The following is a 15,921-nucleotide window of genomic DNA, read 5'->3' on the forward strand; positions in this document are numbered from 1 at the left end:
TGAGAAGGTTGTGTTATGTGTTGTCGCGTGCAGCAGCTGTTTTCCTAAACAAGTGACTTGACGAGGTTTGATTTAATTCATCTCATCGGCCAGTTCATATAGGAGGTTTGAAATTTTTTTTTTCCCCCGTTTTATTTCAGTTCAGTTCCCCGATGGGGAATTTGTTAGCAGTCAAGGTAAAAAGGCGTACATGGATAAGTATAATGGCACGCTTTAGATGAACTTGAATAAATAACTTTGTGACTGAAACCGGAGAGGTGCAACATCCTGTTGGTTACCTACAGGAAGCGTTCTGTCTTTTGTCTTTTGGTTCTGCAGAAGTAGGATCATTTTTGCTGCGCAACTTTTCATACACAGTCATGACCCGAACTCTCCAAATTCAAAAATTATCTCCTAAATCCTCTTATCGGAAATACCCATAATCCCTCAGGCTGTGTCGGAGCCTCCCAGACTGAGAGTGCTGTTAAGGCCTAGTATAGAGGGAGTCTCATGCTCATGCATCACGCTCACACTCTGTGTCCTTTTGTGACACGTGTTCGGGGAAGGGAGTTGGGGGGGGGGCGGGGGGTGAGGAACGTGTTGACATCAGTAGCCAAGGTGCAGCCATCTGTGCTCTGGTGCTTAGACTCATTAAGACTTATTGGCCTAGCACAGCAGGCCAGCAGATTGAAATGACTCTCATCTTTGACCCCAGTTAGGGCACGTATCAAGGCTGTGAAGGTGATAAATCTGCAATACACACACACACACATGCACACACACAAACACACTCGCGTGCACACATACACACACACACACACATGCACACACAGAAACACACTCGCGTGCACACACATACACACATATACACACACACACACATACGCACACTCACTAGCATGTACACACACACACACACACACAAACTCAATGAGGATGGAGGTACGGGGGGGCATCAGGACGCTACTTCCCGTGCTGATCTCCTTTAGGTTGCAGGGGTGTTGTTTTGCGTCCACCTCGCCCCTCTCTCTGAGCGGCTGGCTGTACAGCCCGTTACAGACGGCGTTAGAAGGGAACAGGCAGCTGGACGCTGTCGCTCCGCCAGCTCGTCTCCCTGGAGACCCAGCTCTGCCTCGCTTACATTCCTCCAGAAAAGCCAGTGCCTTACAGCCGCTTTTATTCGTCTTTTTTTTTTTACCATCATTTAAAAAATTGCTGCCCGAAGAAAAGAGCCTGGTACACATTTTCCCCCCGCTTTGTTCATGTGCATGGCGGAAGTCAAGGACGACTCATAACCGCGTCCGCTTTCGCTGCGCTCGGATTCACAGCTGGATGTTCACTGGAGCCGTTCTGCTGCGGGACGGGCCACGGAGTTTAAGAGCAGTACCCCACCCAGGGTTCACATCTGTGGGCTTCCGCTCACAGCTGGGCTCTCCAAACTCTCCTGCTCCGCAGCGCTGGCTGCAGTATGTCGCTGTGCAGAGTACCTCCGCCTTTCTGGGGGTTCGTGGGTCTGACGAGCTTTGCAGCTGTGTGGCTGTAGGAAGAGGTTAGGAAGATACCATTTTAAGAAAAAAGCTTTTTTTGGGGGGTGGGGAGGGGTGTCGCATCTGGTTACTGTGCTGTTTGTGGTGGTTGAGAAAACTGTCTTAATTCAGCAATTTGAACAGAATGCTATGACTGCCACCAGCACTTTAAGAACCGCTCATCGCTGTCACCAGTGTTCACCCCTCACCTATATTTTTAAATTACACCATTTTAGCAAACATTGCAAGAGAAGCTTAAAAAAAAACTCAGTGCTTGTTTGCAAACGCTTGCATTGCTGGCGTGGAAAGGAACACATTGCAATACATTTATTTGGCAAAAGCTTTTATCCAAAGCGACATACAATGAGTGCATACCGAAGGTCACTGGAACAACTACAAAACACAGGTTCGATAAGGTACAATACTCATTATGTAACAGTTACTCACAGCCATGAACCCATTAAGCCCAGTTTACACAGTAAGCATAGGCTAGGTCAGAGAGTAATGTCAAGTCAAAATAGGGGGCGCGACAACAAGCTACGACATCAACACAATGATACGGACAGATGGCACGACGAAGAAGGGCAATGATGTTTCACTCGTGGAGCTCTCGCTGACGCAAATCTACCCTGACCCTGACCGAAAAATGAACGATCGTCCCCTTCTGCAGCGCCCTTCTTCTGTTCACGCTGGGCTACCAGCGTAGCACAGGGCCTGTGATGGCCTGACTGTAGCTCACCGCCCGAGCTCCTCAGAACTGACTTCACTGACTGAAGCTAATTCACTGTTTCTCGCCTCATGCATATTGAATATTAGCCGTTATTCGCATTAATTAATGAGTGGAAGTATTGATGGTACAGTCTGGCAGTAAATGTCCTAATATAGCGCAAATGGCTGTTTAATCCCAGAATCCTTTGAGGCTGGAATAAATTTCCTTCTGCTGTCGGTTCAGTGGAATCACTCACCCAGTGCTGCCGGGTAAGATTCCCAGCCCCAAGAGAAAATTATATTATCATATCATTCCTGGCCTTGGACATTAATATTTACCAGAAGTACATAGACTATTGCCCCCCAAGTGGCCGTGCACTCACCAACCACAGTGTATAAAGCCGTGCATTACTTTCAATGAATCTGTGTTTCTTTAACATCTGATTGGTCAGGGTTTTCAGTCTTCACTAGGGCACTACTGGTATAGGAGTCATTATGAGCTTGACTTATGAATACTTTATTCTCACTTCATGTAGGCTATCATATGTTATGCTGTGTAGTTGTATCCGTCCACGTTCTCCACAAATAATAACCAGCAGCATGATCTGAATGTGGTTACTTAGGAGGGGAGAAAGGACCTTTTGTTGCCGGAACTTCATGAATAATTACAGTCCTAATGTGAATGCGGTATTGTAGGACAGTCCTGGGATTCAGAGGTCAGAATTGCAGAGCTACGCTTCCGTACTCCGTAGGTGGCTGTCCGGGGCCTCTGGGTCAAGTTGCAATCAAGGGGCTTTGTGTCGAGCAGCGAAAGCCTTTCAGATCCCAGACGAGTAAACAAACCCATGCAAACTTCTTTTTTTGTGAAAGAAAAGAATGTGGGATGATTTTTAAACCAGGTTGCTCCCCACCCGAGTGAACAATGGCCCTCTTTCACAGGGTTGCTCTCCGCACCCGCTCGATCGCTGTCTCGTCTGGTAACTGAGAGGCCGAGCATTCATATCGGCCAATTAAACGATTAGGGCTCCCAACGTCCTGATGGCCTTGCATTCCATTGGAGGAAAGTGGACTTTCTCATGGAGAAAGCATCTCAGGGTACACTTCCCTGCAAAAACCTTAAATGTTTTATCTTGAAACTTTTAGTCTTGTAACGAGACTTAAAATCTTTTTTTTTTTTCTCTGAAGTAGAAAGTGTTTGATTGTTTTAAGTTATCGTTTGCTTGTCAAGTGAAATTTTCCTACCCTTCTGGCAAATCATGAAATGAGTCAAACTGTTTCGCCTCACTGGCAAACTGTTAGCAAAAAAAGTAATGTAAATCTTTAAGTGTAAATATAAGACTGAAACACTTTTTCAGGGTTTTTCAGTATTCATTCTATAGTATCTAATGAGCCAAAAACAAATGCTCTCAGAATCTCATTAAGTGGGGCACGGGTCCCTGGATGAGAGTGTCTCTGAGTCGAAATGTTTTCATGTAAAAAGGTTTTTTGTAAAGTCTTCAGCCAGACGAAGATGGGAGGTGTGTGGTGTTCCTGTTGGCGCTGCTCCAGGTGTCCGCTCACTGGTGTGGAACCGCAGGCAGGTGAAATATGGAGGCGATACTGGCCCGAAGCTCCAGAATGAGGCCCATGTCCGCACCACCTGACCATAAACAGCTACATTAAACATTTCCCATTTATTTAACGGTTAAACTAGCCAGACATTGTGTCCCAAATAAACTCTGCAGTCAAATGATCTTATTACAAGCCTAAGAGCATGTAGCCTGTAGCATATACAGTATGTATGGCACACTTTTTTGTTTTAATAGCCTAAATCGGTCAAGAAATGCATACATTTTTTTGATCAGCTTATATATTGAACAGTCTTACCATGACCACCTCAGTGCAGAGATTAGTTGTCATTTTCCGTACCGTAACATTCTTCCTTCTGAATTTCAGTTCGAAGCGACTGTCAAAACTGTGAAACATGCGGAGAGCCGTGTTTGTATAACCAGGACTTTTTACCCACTTTGCGAGGCACAAGGTCTCAGAAACTGGCGCGTTGCCATAGTAAATAAACAACCCGCCCCGTACGGCCTTTGAATGTGTTTTGATTGAGCGGCGAAGCCCGGCTCGGCGGCCGCCCCCTCTCTCGCAGCTGTGTTTACGCTGACACGGTGCCGCGGCGCGGCGCGGCTGGCCTCGCGTCCGTCTGAGGCCCCGCCCCCCGGAATGTCGACGGCGCGATTCCGTCTTTGTGTATGCGCTGCCACTTCAAAGGCTCTCTGAGCCTCAGTTCAAAGATGCACTTCCTGGTTCGTGTTCTCCGGCTGCCATGGCGATTGAGTCTGTCGCAGGTGGAAAATGCGGCAGACTCAACTTTCAGAATGAAATCGCCTTAATGTGAATCTTGAATGAAAGGTGTTGTTTATTTATTGTATGAATTTTCTAATTTGCATAGATGATAATTAGGCTGTTGGTCACCTTTTGAACTGCACCTTCGTCCTCCTCCCTGAATGCTCTCTGACAGTGTTTAACGTTTTACTTGTAAATTCTCCCTGCTGCGGAATAGTCCTTGCAGTGAAACAGCATTGCACGGAAATCCGATTTGTCTGCAAGCATAATGTCAGAAACCAGAGTTCGCACAGGAAGTTGAGTCACCGATTCAAAGCAGACGTACACATTGCCGGCTCTCTCAGCTGGACCGGTTAAACCCCCTTTCCCTTATTTTTCAGAAGGCGAGCACCTGAACATCGTCTATTCATCTGCCCTTTTCATTGCTGTTTTGTCTTTTTTCTTCCCCCATGTACAGCTGCCCAGGAAGAGGGTTTTAGCTTTCTGCGTAAATGTCCGTATGGAGGTATTGTACTGGAAGCCAAATGCTGAAATAGCCCTTGCTGTGTTAACACCCGCAGCTTGCCAACAGAACCTGCCCTGAAATAACTGGGTCCCCCGACATTAACACAACCTGGCCCCAATTTCAGTAATCACTGCTGTAATGAAAGCCCCCCCCTCCACACCCCCCCAGTTTCACTGCTCATATTGTCCTGCCTCATTCAGCACGGTGGATCTTATTCAGTGCATCCCACTTATCAGTTCAGCGAGACCTTCCCCACTTATCAGTTCAGCGAGACCTTCCCCACTGATCAGTTCAGCGAGACCTTCCCCACTTATCAGTTCAGCGAGACCTTCCCCACTGATCAGTTCAGCGAGACCTTCCCCACTGATCAGTTCAGCGAGACCTTCCCCACTGATCAGTTCAACAAGACCTTCCCAGCTTAGCAGTTCAGCGAGACCTTCCCCACTTAGCAGTTCAGCGAGACCTTCCCCACTTAGCAGTTCAGCGAGACCTTCCCCAGATTCTCATCTGCAGTAGCTTAGCCTGCTGCAGAACTCTATTCCCGGTGAGCAAACGACCTGACCTCCTTTAGCCCTGGCGCTGCAGGCCGCAATACAGCCCTCACGTGAAACTGCCAAATCGAAAGGGATGAGCGTTCATCCCCGTTAGCGCATGGAATCCCCCGAGGAAACGTGGCCGCCGACGCCATATTCCATGCCGCTGATTTGAAGAATTAACACACTAATTCACCCCCCCCACAACTAAATGAGCACTTGTTGAAATACTCTGTGACTCCCGTTCTCTTGAATGGTTTGCGAAATTGCACCAAGGTAAGGATGCATATCAAAGGGGAAAAGTGCAGGAAAGTGCTGAATGTGACGGACGGTCACCTCAATTGACCGAACCACTTGTAATTTGAATGAATCACATTCAGATACAACCCAGCATCGAGGTGAAACGACACGGTGAATTTGATTCACCGGGTTTCCGCACCCCAGCTGTAACAGACTGCCCCGCGGAACGTTACCGCCGTCAGGGCGGGGCAGCCACTTCTGTCTCGCGGTCTCCACCTATTCAACAGCTTTTCACGTAGCCACTGCGACCAGCGGCCACGTAACCACGGAGATCAGACGGAAACATTGTTTTCCGTTGAGATCAGGAGCTGGTGCCGTTTGGTGCGGTTTTGAAAGCCCGTCTGTGATCATCGCATTGGAGTGTGACATTACTGGCCACGCCCACGTGATAGAGCGCAGAGCTCCAGGACGAGGTGAAGATTTTTTTGGGGCGGGGGGGGGGAATTAATTTTCCTCACTGGTTTAAAGCCAAGGAAAGCACTTCAGCTGTCACGAGTAATCCCCAAAAAGGAGAAAAAATGTAGGGAGATAGATCATCGATTCAAGGCCTGCTTTCAATCAGGGCTTGCATTATGAAAGTATGAAGGAAATGAAATTCCATCACACTCAAGCTGAATATATTTTCTGTTGAGATGTCAGACAGTGAGATGTTCCCAGTGCCCGTTAATGTGCGTAATATTCATAAGCACATAATCTTCTGACAGAGATGACACTTACGGCTATTGAGTCTGTTTTGACGGTCCAGACTTGCGGCGTTTGGGGTTAACTGAAACAGAGTTAGCTGAAATAGGGCGTGTTGCTTGAACGTGCGCTGTGGTGGCTGTTTCAGAACCATGTGGCATCAATTTCACAGAAGTAGAATGTGACGGTTACATGGCTGCTGTGCTTACATTCCGAACCGTTTTATAATTCATATTGGCTATCGCGCTGCAGCGGTTAACTGCTTTATAATGAGCATTTCTCATTACACTGCAACGGCTACAATCTGGACTGTTTTATAATTAGTATTGCTTATGACAGATGTTGGACATATCTTCATTTTTCAAAGAAATTCGAAATAAAATGTATTCGTTTTTTTTTCTTACACAATGTTTGGACCGTCAGAATAGAACCAATTATGTAAGGGACAGAGAAGTTTATTACTGTGTGTTACTTCATTCTGCTCAAGTTGAAGGCTTTGTATTAAATTCTGTTCCTGTTCAATCAGCAAGATGACCAGTTGTTTCTCTGAGTCACGCTCGGGGTTCACGGCTCGGTCTCTGTGGTTCCTTCTGTTGGTGTTACAGTAATGTGGTCCCCCTCCATTTGGCGACGTTTCACGGTTTCTCCACAGCTGCGAGAGGAGCAGGCCCCTGCGTCGTGCGAAAGCTGTCGGGTTCGCCGCCACGTCGGCTGACTGCGTTAACCCGGTCCCGCGGTCGCGCAGGGATTCGAGAAACGAGTCTGCTTTCTGCTCTTTATGAGTGGGGGGGGCGGGGCGGCGGGGGGGGTTAAAAAAGAAAAACCTTGTCAGGGTGCAGTGACAGGCGATCTTCAGGGAGAACTCCCCACTACATTCGCACAGTGCGAAGATTCACGGGAAAAAGGAAGTATTGCTTTCAACCGTTGCAACAGTACGGTAAGGGGGCTTGAGCCGGAATGGTGACGACTGTCACTCAGGCGTCACCGTTTCGACGCGAGCGCCGAAGTCTCCCACGGTCGGTTTGGCTGCTCTTGCAGGAGCTCTGGCAGTTCAAGTGAGGATAGTCTGCTTCCTCTTCGTACTTCCCCCTAAATTAATGAACGCTGTTGAAAGATGCGTCCAGTAATGAGCCTCAAAAGTTCATTCCACTCCATTGTTTTCTTTACCAGAAGCAGATCCGTAAACATGGCTGTTTCCAAGGACTGGTCGTTAACAGAAAAATGAGTGCCCCATTAGGTTGTTGATTGTTGACCGTTCTCACCCCCCCCCCCCCCTTCCGCACCCTCTGCCCCCCCTCCCAGGTTACGACTTTGCGGCGGTCCTGGAGTGGTTCGCCGAGAGGGTGGACCGCATCATCCTCCTCTTCGACGCCCACAAGCTGGACATCTCGGACGAGTTCTCCGACGTCATCAAGGCCCTGAAGAACCACGAGGACAAGATCCGGGTGGTGCTGAACAAGGCCGACCAGATCGAGACGCAGCAGCTGATGCGCGTCTACGGCGCCCTCATGTGGTCGCTGGGCAAGATCGTCAACACGCCCGAGGTCATCCGCGTCTACATCGGCTCCTTCTGGTCCCACCCGCTGCTCATCCCCGACAACCGCAAGCTGTTCGAGGCCGAGGAGCAGGACCTCTTCAAGGACATCCAGTCCCTCCCCCGCAACGCGGCCCTCAGGAAGCTCAATGACCTCATCAAGAGGGCGCGGCTCGCCAAGGTAGGCCTCAGTCCAGAGCCTGACTCAGTCCTGCGTCTACACACGAGAGCCAGTGGTTAACACGAGCTCCATGCCATGACCTATTTAGCCAACTGACTTGTGATCTATGAGCAATGATTGGAGTCCCATCTCACACAATGTAACAATCGTCCTTCGTTGAACACCATGTGACTCATCAATTTTCACCAGCAAATTGGTAGTCTTGCTATTTGTCTTTCCTCTTGCATTCAAGTCATCTGTTAGCTCAAGTCAAAACATCATATATATAGCTCAATATATAAGCTCAAGTACAAAGTTAGGCAAAAATCAATACTCCAACCAGGTGCATGGGTGAAACATCTTTTAATGCTGGAAAACAACAATGCATCTGATCAAATTCTATTTTCAATGACCCAGAACCAACATTGCGGCGGTGTAGTAGGTAAATATTCAATAATGTACTATCAGATTCATTTAATGAACATGTATAAGGGAATTGTGCTTTGACCTATTATGATGGAGTTTCTGAGAGTTCATTTACTGTTTTCCACGCAGAAGGGAAAAATGCTTTGCAGGCGTAAGGGATTCGAGTGTGAAAGTCGGCCACATCGTTTTGGTTGCTGTAAGAGTTGCTGCTGCACGAGAGTCATTTTGCAACCCGTGTTAAAAATCCCCTTCTTTATAACGGTATGATGGTGAAGGGGAAAAATCCCCTTCTTTAGAACGGTACGGTTCCCACGGCAGTCAAAATAAAGTTGTGCCGGTCTAGTCATGCAGCAAACCCTTTGTGGCTGCTCTGCAAGCAACCCTGGGACACCCTCGCCGAAACACTTTACCCCCCCCCGCCAATACCGCCACCGCTGCCGTAGCTGGGGCCTCCTCCACAGGAAGCACGCGCGGGGCTGTAGCTGACAGCGAGCGGCGCTGTCGTCCGCGTCGCGGCGGCCTGCATGTGGGCGGGGCCTTTGATCAGAGGCGCGGGGGGGGGTCTCGTTTTCACAGCCGGCCCGCCGAGAACCGGACCCCGCCCCCCCTCCGCGCTGAATCGATCCCCCGCGGCTGCAGCCCGAAAAGCCCATCGATTGGCGCGGGGCGGGGGGGGGGGGAGGGGGGGCTGGGCGACGTGCGCCGCCGCTGCGGAGAGGGGGGGCGGAGGGCAGCTTGTGAAGGGCCCCGCCCTGTTTTAAAGGCATCTGGAGGAACGCTTGTGCAGAAACGGTCCCGCTCAGCCCTTAGCTTGCCTGCGCCGTCGCCTCTCCATCTGTTAGCTCTCTGAACTCCGAGGGCCTCTTACGGGTCTGAGCCGTAGAGTGAAATATGCTGAGGGGGTTTCGAGCTCCCTCACAGGATGGGGGGGGAGTGGTGGTGGTGGTCCCCCAGTCATTACAGTGACTGCTAGCCTGTTGAGACCACCCCCCCCCCCCTTCCCTCCAGCGTCAGGGCTGTGGTTATATGCGGGGAATGGTTATTTAGTAGTGTGGCCCAGCCTGCACACTGCCCAGGGTTTTAACTAACCTCTCAGGATCAGCAGGAGTCTACCCCCTCGCTCTCTCTCCACCCCCCCTGGCCCTGTCCACGGCCCCCCACCCCCCCGCCCCAGGTCGTGCCTCCCCAAAGCAGCCCAGCTTTAAACGCGTTTTTCTCCGCAGTAAATTATTGCAGCTTTAAAGGGGGGTGGGCCAGCTCTGCGCGTCTGTCTTTGACCCGTCTCTGCTGATTGATGAGCGCGTCAGAATTCTGGGCTCGTCTCCCGCCTCCCGCCTCCATCCCGGCCCGGAACCACACGTCCACACTTCGCCACGGAGGGGGGGGCGGACCGGGGGCGGACCGGGGGCGGGCGGAAGGGTGGCCCACCAGGCCGTCATCGAGCTCCGAGCCGAAGGGACCTTGAAAGGCTTCAGGACTCGGTGACATCAGCAGTATTTGTCGCTGCGGAGATGAAGCAGGGCTCCGATTTCAGTCCCCCCCGGGCTCCCCTTTTTTCCCCTCTCGCTGTTTGCGGAGTAGATGACAGGCTTGGTTATTGTAGGCCTCACTTTGCAGTTCTGCTGACAGGCAAACTATCTCAGAACAGTCCCCTGTTCACGACACGGGTTCGCCTGCCTCTCATTCGTAGAGGTCACTTTTTTTTCAGCAGAAATGACATAATTGGCCGTAATGAACGTGAGACCGGACGCGATCGATCGGAGGGAGCGATGAAGGTGGGTGAAACTAAACAAAAGGCTGTGTACTGAGCCGTTGACCGTGCCTGGGACTCTGCCCTGTAGTGCCCAGGCCCTGTCTGCTGTTTGCCCAGAGCAGAGCAGCGTCCCAGAACGGGGGGCGGGGGGGGGGGAGATCCTGTGTTCCAGCGCCGCGGTGACGTGCCGTGCCCGTCCCAGATGGGTCGTTCCGGGCCGGGAGGAAACATTGGGAGAGCTTGTGGGCGGCTGCTCTTCTCAGAACAGGACGTTTGCCGCCCTCAAACCTCCAGCGTCCCCCCACCCCACCCGCCCCATTTGCTCGCGGCTCCATCCCCGATGCCCCGCTCTGTCCTGGGCAAAGATATACGCTTTCCCCCCTGTCAACAGCGACGTGATATTATGAGGAGTGGTGTTTTCCAGAGGAACGAGCGGTCAGCTCGTTACCGTGCCCTTTGGCTGCGGCCTTCCTCTACCCCTACAACCCCGTCATAGAGGCTCTCGCTAATGCTTCCTGCTCCTGACATAAAGCGGTCTGTCATAAGGAAGCAACAGGACCGAAGGGACCTAGAACTACAGTCAGGGACAAGCACACGCCCTCGTAACCACGCTGTAACTAAGGTGTACACATTTCTCTCCGTATGTGAAAGCGCTCATTCGTTTTTTCTCATACTATTTTATGTTTCCTGTCAGACTCGTCCTGGCTAGTCCTGGATAAAGTGGCACCAAAATGTCTACATTTGATAGTGATGAAGGGTGATGGATCACTCGAGCTTTTGTTTTACTGTGTCTTCCTTGTGCTGATCACTGGAAATGGATAATACCATGCTGCCCTTGGGTATAGTGCATCACGGCAAATGTCGCTCTGAATGTACTCTTGCCCCTGCATGTGTATTTAAATTTGAATTTTAGAACTGTGTATCTGTAAAAGGTTAAGTGGCAGTTTCATACCTTACTTATAGGAAACTGCGATGCAAGAGAATTGCTTGTAGTACCAACACTGAGAGAAAATTATTCAAAACCTTTTTGAGAGTTCTCCTGATTGAATGACTTGTCCTCTTGGTTTTTTCCATCATGTAACATCTGTAGCTTGTTTTAATAAATATTGAATCATGGAGTTAATCCTATGTTAATCCTAATCATAGAGGGATCAAGCTGTTAATTCTGTGTGAACTTTAATGGCCAGTAAACTGGATTTGAAGGCCTTGTCATAGACTCTATTCAGGAGACATTCAACCTGCTTGCATTCCCGTGCATAAGTACTGTATGGGTCTGTTTTATTTAGTCTCAGCATGTTTGGTCTCCTCCTGCAGGTCCACGCTTACATCATCAGTTCCCTGAAGAAGGACATGCCCTCCGTGTTTGGCAAGGATAACAAGAAGAAGGAGCTGATCAACAGCTTGGGAGAAATCTACGGGCGCATCGAGAGGGAGCACCAGATCTCCCCCGGGGACTTCCCCAACATCAAGAAGATGCAGGTGAGAGCGGGGGTGCTGTAAGTGGGGGCAGAGGGGGGGGGGGGGGATTTTAAGGGCCCTGACTGATTTACAGGGGCCCTCAAAAAATATTACAACACTGGATCTTCTGATGTGGTGGGGTTAGGGTGTGAGGTCTGTTCCTAGGGCCCAAAATACCTGGTGGCGCCCCCTGGGTGAGAGAAGCGTTTGATCCCTTGGACGTGTCAGACTCCAGTTACTGGAGCACCACAGTGTCTGCTGGACTGTGGTGCATTTCAGCACTTCAGTGGTTAAGTCATTGATTGGCTAAAGTCCACACGCCTAAATCGTCTGCTGACTGAAGGGAAATCCGCAGACGGTACAGGACGATAGTGCTTGAGTTTGACACCCGTGTCATGTGCATGTACCCAATCACCCCGTAGTGTACGAGCGCTGCGGAGGGGATTCTGACATGGTAAAGAATCGGTACTCTGAACAGCAGGCTATATCTCGTACCCGCATCTGAAGGCCAGACCGCGCCCGAGAGTGCATTAGCAACCCCGAGCCAGATGCACTGACGAGGGAGGCGATCCTTTTTCCTTCAAGATTTACGGCATTGCTTCCTCCAGTAGGAAGTGATTCAGCACTCGGGTTAAGGGCTGCTTTCCTCCTCTGCTCTGTGAGTGTGTGTATTTGCTTTTGTTTGCTTTGTGTGTGTGTGTGTCTGTCTGTGTGTGTCTGTGTGTGCATGCGTATGTGTGTGTGTGTGTGTCTGTCTGTCTGTGTCTGTGTGTGCATGCGTAGTGTGTGTGTGTGTGTGTCTGTGTGTCTGTGTGTGTGTGTGTGTGTGCGTCGTGTGTGTGTGTGTCTGTCTGTCTGTTGTCTGTGTGTGTCTGTGTCTGTGTGTGTGTGTCTGCGTCTGTGCGTGTGTGTGTGTGTGTCTGTGGCGCGTGTGTGTGTGTGGTGATCGTGTGTTGTGTGTGTGCAGGGCACGTGTGTGGTGTTTGTGTGTGTGGCAGTGTTTTGTGTGTGTGTGTGCGTGTATATGCGTGTGTGTGTGTGTCTGTGTGTGTGTGCGTGTGCATGTTTTGTGAGTGTGTGTGTGCGTGTTTTGCGAGTGTGTGCACGCTCCCATGAGCATCTGTTTGGGTGGAAAGAACCGCAGAACAGTTCACTTTTCATCCAGATCCTGAATAATTAAGTGCTGATTTTTGGTCCCTCTCCTGATGAAGTGTGGCTCCGGTACTGATGGGCAGTGAGTGGAGTGAGTGGGTGTTCGCGCTTATCACAGGCCAGTCTCCTCTTCAGCAAAGTACACACTGCAGTTTATCAGCAAACACAGTTTAAAGTGACAGGTCCTGTGGGGACCAAACAAGAAATACTTTAATTGGTTCATAATCCCTCCACTGGCTTGACAGATGACTCCCCTTATTGAAAATGATCTCAGACTATTAATATTTGTAATGCGAAATGACAGCCTTCCACTCAAGAGACTTCTTGTCATGTTAGTACACGATTTTAGTGTCTGCTGTGGTCCTTATCTGGGGAAAATTTTAACAGCTTTTTTAAACTCATGTCTTCATGTTCCTGTGTTATTTAGTATTTTAGTATTGAAATAAAATTGAATTTTAAATGATGGAAAAATTATCTTATCACTGTGTGTTACATTATTAAACATTTTTTCACTGTGCTGTAATGTACTTTGGGCAAACCTTAACTACTGCATGAAAGGTGCCACATAAATTAAGTAGCATTATTATTATGATGATGATTATTATTATGGTGGCATGGTGATGCAGTGGTCTCTGTGTTGCCTCACAGTTTGAATCCCTGCCGGTGCCTTTGTGTGTGGAGTTTGCTTGTTCTCCGCATTTCCTCCCCCCCGTTCAAGCATCGAATCAAAGCCCATAGGTATGAGTGTGTGAGTGAATTGTGTATATGTTCCCTGAGATGGATTGGTGAACTGTCCAGGGTGTATTCCTGCCTCTCGCTCCAGTGCATGCTGGGATAGGCTGTAGCCCCACAGGAGACCAGGAGTAAGCTTTCATCCAAAGCATGCTGGGATAGGCTCCAGCCCCCCAGGGGACCAGGATAAGTGGGTTAGATGATGGATGGATGGATGGATGGATTATTACTGAGCACGGCTTCTCCTCCCCTGCCACAGGAGCAGCTCCAGGCCCACGACCTGAACAAGTTCCAGCCGCTGAAGGCCAAGCTGCTGGACACGGTGGACGACATGCTGGCGCACGACATCGCCCAGCTGATGGTCCTGGTGCGGCAGGAGGAGACGCAGCGGCCCAACCAGGTGGTGAAGGGCGGGGCCTTCGACGGCACGCTCAACGGGCCCTTCGGCCACGGCTACGGCGAGGGCGCCGGCGAGGGCATCGACGAGGTGGAGTGGGTGGTGGCGCGCGACAAGCCCATGTACGACGAGATCTTCTACACCCTGTCGCCCGTCAACGGCAAGGTGACGGGCGCCAACGCCAAGAAGGAGATGGTCAAGTCCAAGCTGCCCAACACCGTGCTCGGGAAGATCTGGAAGCTGGCCGACATCGACAAGGACGGCATGCTGGACGACGAGGAGTTCGCCCTGGCCAACCACCTCATCAAGGTCAAACTGGAAGGTCACGAGTTGCCTTGCGACCTGCCGGCGCACCTGATACCCCCCTCCAAGAGGAAAATTCCAGAATAAAATGCGTTGTGGGATGTGTTGGTTTGGGTGGGTGGCGGGAGGAAGGGGTGCGATGAAGAGGAGGCAATAAATCGGGTTGGGTGACGAGGCTTTGACAGGATGCAAATAAAAATCATCACGAACATTTTCGAGACTGTGACCGTTCTGAGCGGGAGGGACTGCAGACGTTTGCTTGCCGTTTTGCTTTTGCGTTATTTTTTGTTTTATTTCTTTTTGTTTAAAGGGACTTGTCCTGCTGAAAAGGAGTGGGAGGGGGTTCAGGAAAGGTTTGTCTGGGGTAAAGCTTTTGGGGAACTCATGCGCACATCTGCACATACATACATCCACAGGTCAAGTGAAGATTTTGGGTCAAAGCCATGAAACGTGACTCCAAAAAAAGCTCAAAAACTGTAGGAAACTGTTTAACAAAATATATATATTTTCTGTTTGTCAAATATCAAAGGATCCCTCTGATGGGACGGACATGGCATGCTTAATGACAAAGAAAAGAATAAATGTCAAGCTTCAGTCTTACTTCTCCTTGTACTGGTAGATATTATCCTTAATATAAAATTGTATTGGAATAATGTACTGATATGAACCCTTTTTTTAAGTAGGTCTAGTGAGATTCTCTTCATGTGAACAGGCGGCATCATGATCAATGCAAGGCCTTTCTAGCCTGACCGAGAGACTGTTAAAATGTACAGCTGTCATGTCGGAAAAAATTTCCAGTCGAGACTTTTAAATGTGTAGTGTTTGAAATTGACATTAGAACTATAGTATCCCTGTCTGATGACTGTGTTAATGCCTATTTAGCCTCTTACAGTAATGTTACTTATACAGTTCAGATCAAGTCGGATGGAGGAAAAAGAGAGAGACCTTACTACACAGGGAAGGCAAAGGAGAGTGGCGTTTGTAAAATTGTCCGGCATTCATTTGGTCAAAAAAGTAGAGCTTTGCAGTGCCTGTATTGATCTATACTTATTGGATATTTGCTTAATTAAAAAGGATGATGTAATCAGATATCATTTGGCCTTTCTGTTCAGTATGTAGAACATGGTTACCTGTATTGTCTATGTACTGTTTTCAGAAGAAATAATTTCAATTAAACTCCTCATCTCCCCTCCCAGTGACACCCAACCTAGCTCTCCCATACTTAAATTTTCTGAAAAAAAGATTATTGCTACTTTCTTTTTTTTTTCAAACTGTGTGCTTGGACTCTGGTATTTGTAGTTTCTTCCTGAGTAAATGATGTGGCCTGCTTCTCCGTATTGAAATGTATGTGTACTTAATGGCTGACACATAACGACTGTCAGTCCTATCACTGAGACTGTGAGATCAGAAGGAAGTTGCTGTGGTCCAGCGGTGGCGTAACTG

General features: G+C 49.3%; 1 protein-coding gene and 1 long non-coding RNA gene across 3 annotated transcripts in view; one reads left to right on the plus strand and one right to left on the minus strand.

Moving 5' to 3' along the window:
* ehd3 (EH-domain containing 3) overlaps positions 1–15,677 on the plus strand; it is a 29,036-nt gene extending 13,359 nt beyond the window's left edge. Inside the window, exons 4-7 of one of the 2 annotated variants that reach the window (XM_064340189.1) lie at positions 5,002–5,049; positions 7,866–8,278; positions 11,751–11,915; positions 14,038–15,677. In XM_064340189.1, the coding sequence (XP_064196259.1) occupies positions 5,002–5,049; positions 7,866–8,278; positions 11,751–11,915; positions 14,038–14,565 (1,154 nt within the window). In that variant the 3' untranslated portion in view covers positions 14,566–15,677. The remainder of the gene's footprint in view (positions 1–5,001; positions 5,050–7,865; positions 8,279–11,750; positions 11,916–14,037) is intronic. The other variant, XM_064340190.1, reaches the window with a different exon arrangement.
* Positions 3,399–4,209, minus strand: LOC135257453 (uncharacterized). The gene is made up of 2 exons (XR_010330653.1): positions 4,080–4,209; positions 3,399–3,852 (listed from the first exon to the last, which is right to left on the minus strand). It is a non-coding gene; the product is annotated as an uncharacterized LOC135257453 (long non-coding RNA).
* Positions 15,678–15,921: the final 244 nt, after the last annotated feature.

This window comes from Anguilla rostrata, chromosome 6 (assembly GCF_018555375.3).
Source record: "Anguilla rostrata isolate EN2019 chromosome 6, ASM1855537v3, whole genome shotgun sequence".
NCBI classification, from domain to species: Eukaryota; Metazoa; Chordata; class Actinopteri; order Anguilliformes; family Anguillidae; genus Anguilla; species Anguilla rostrata.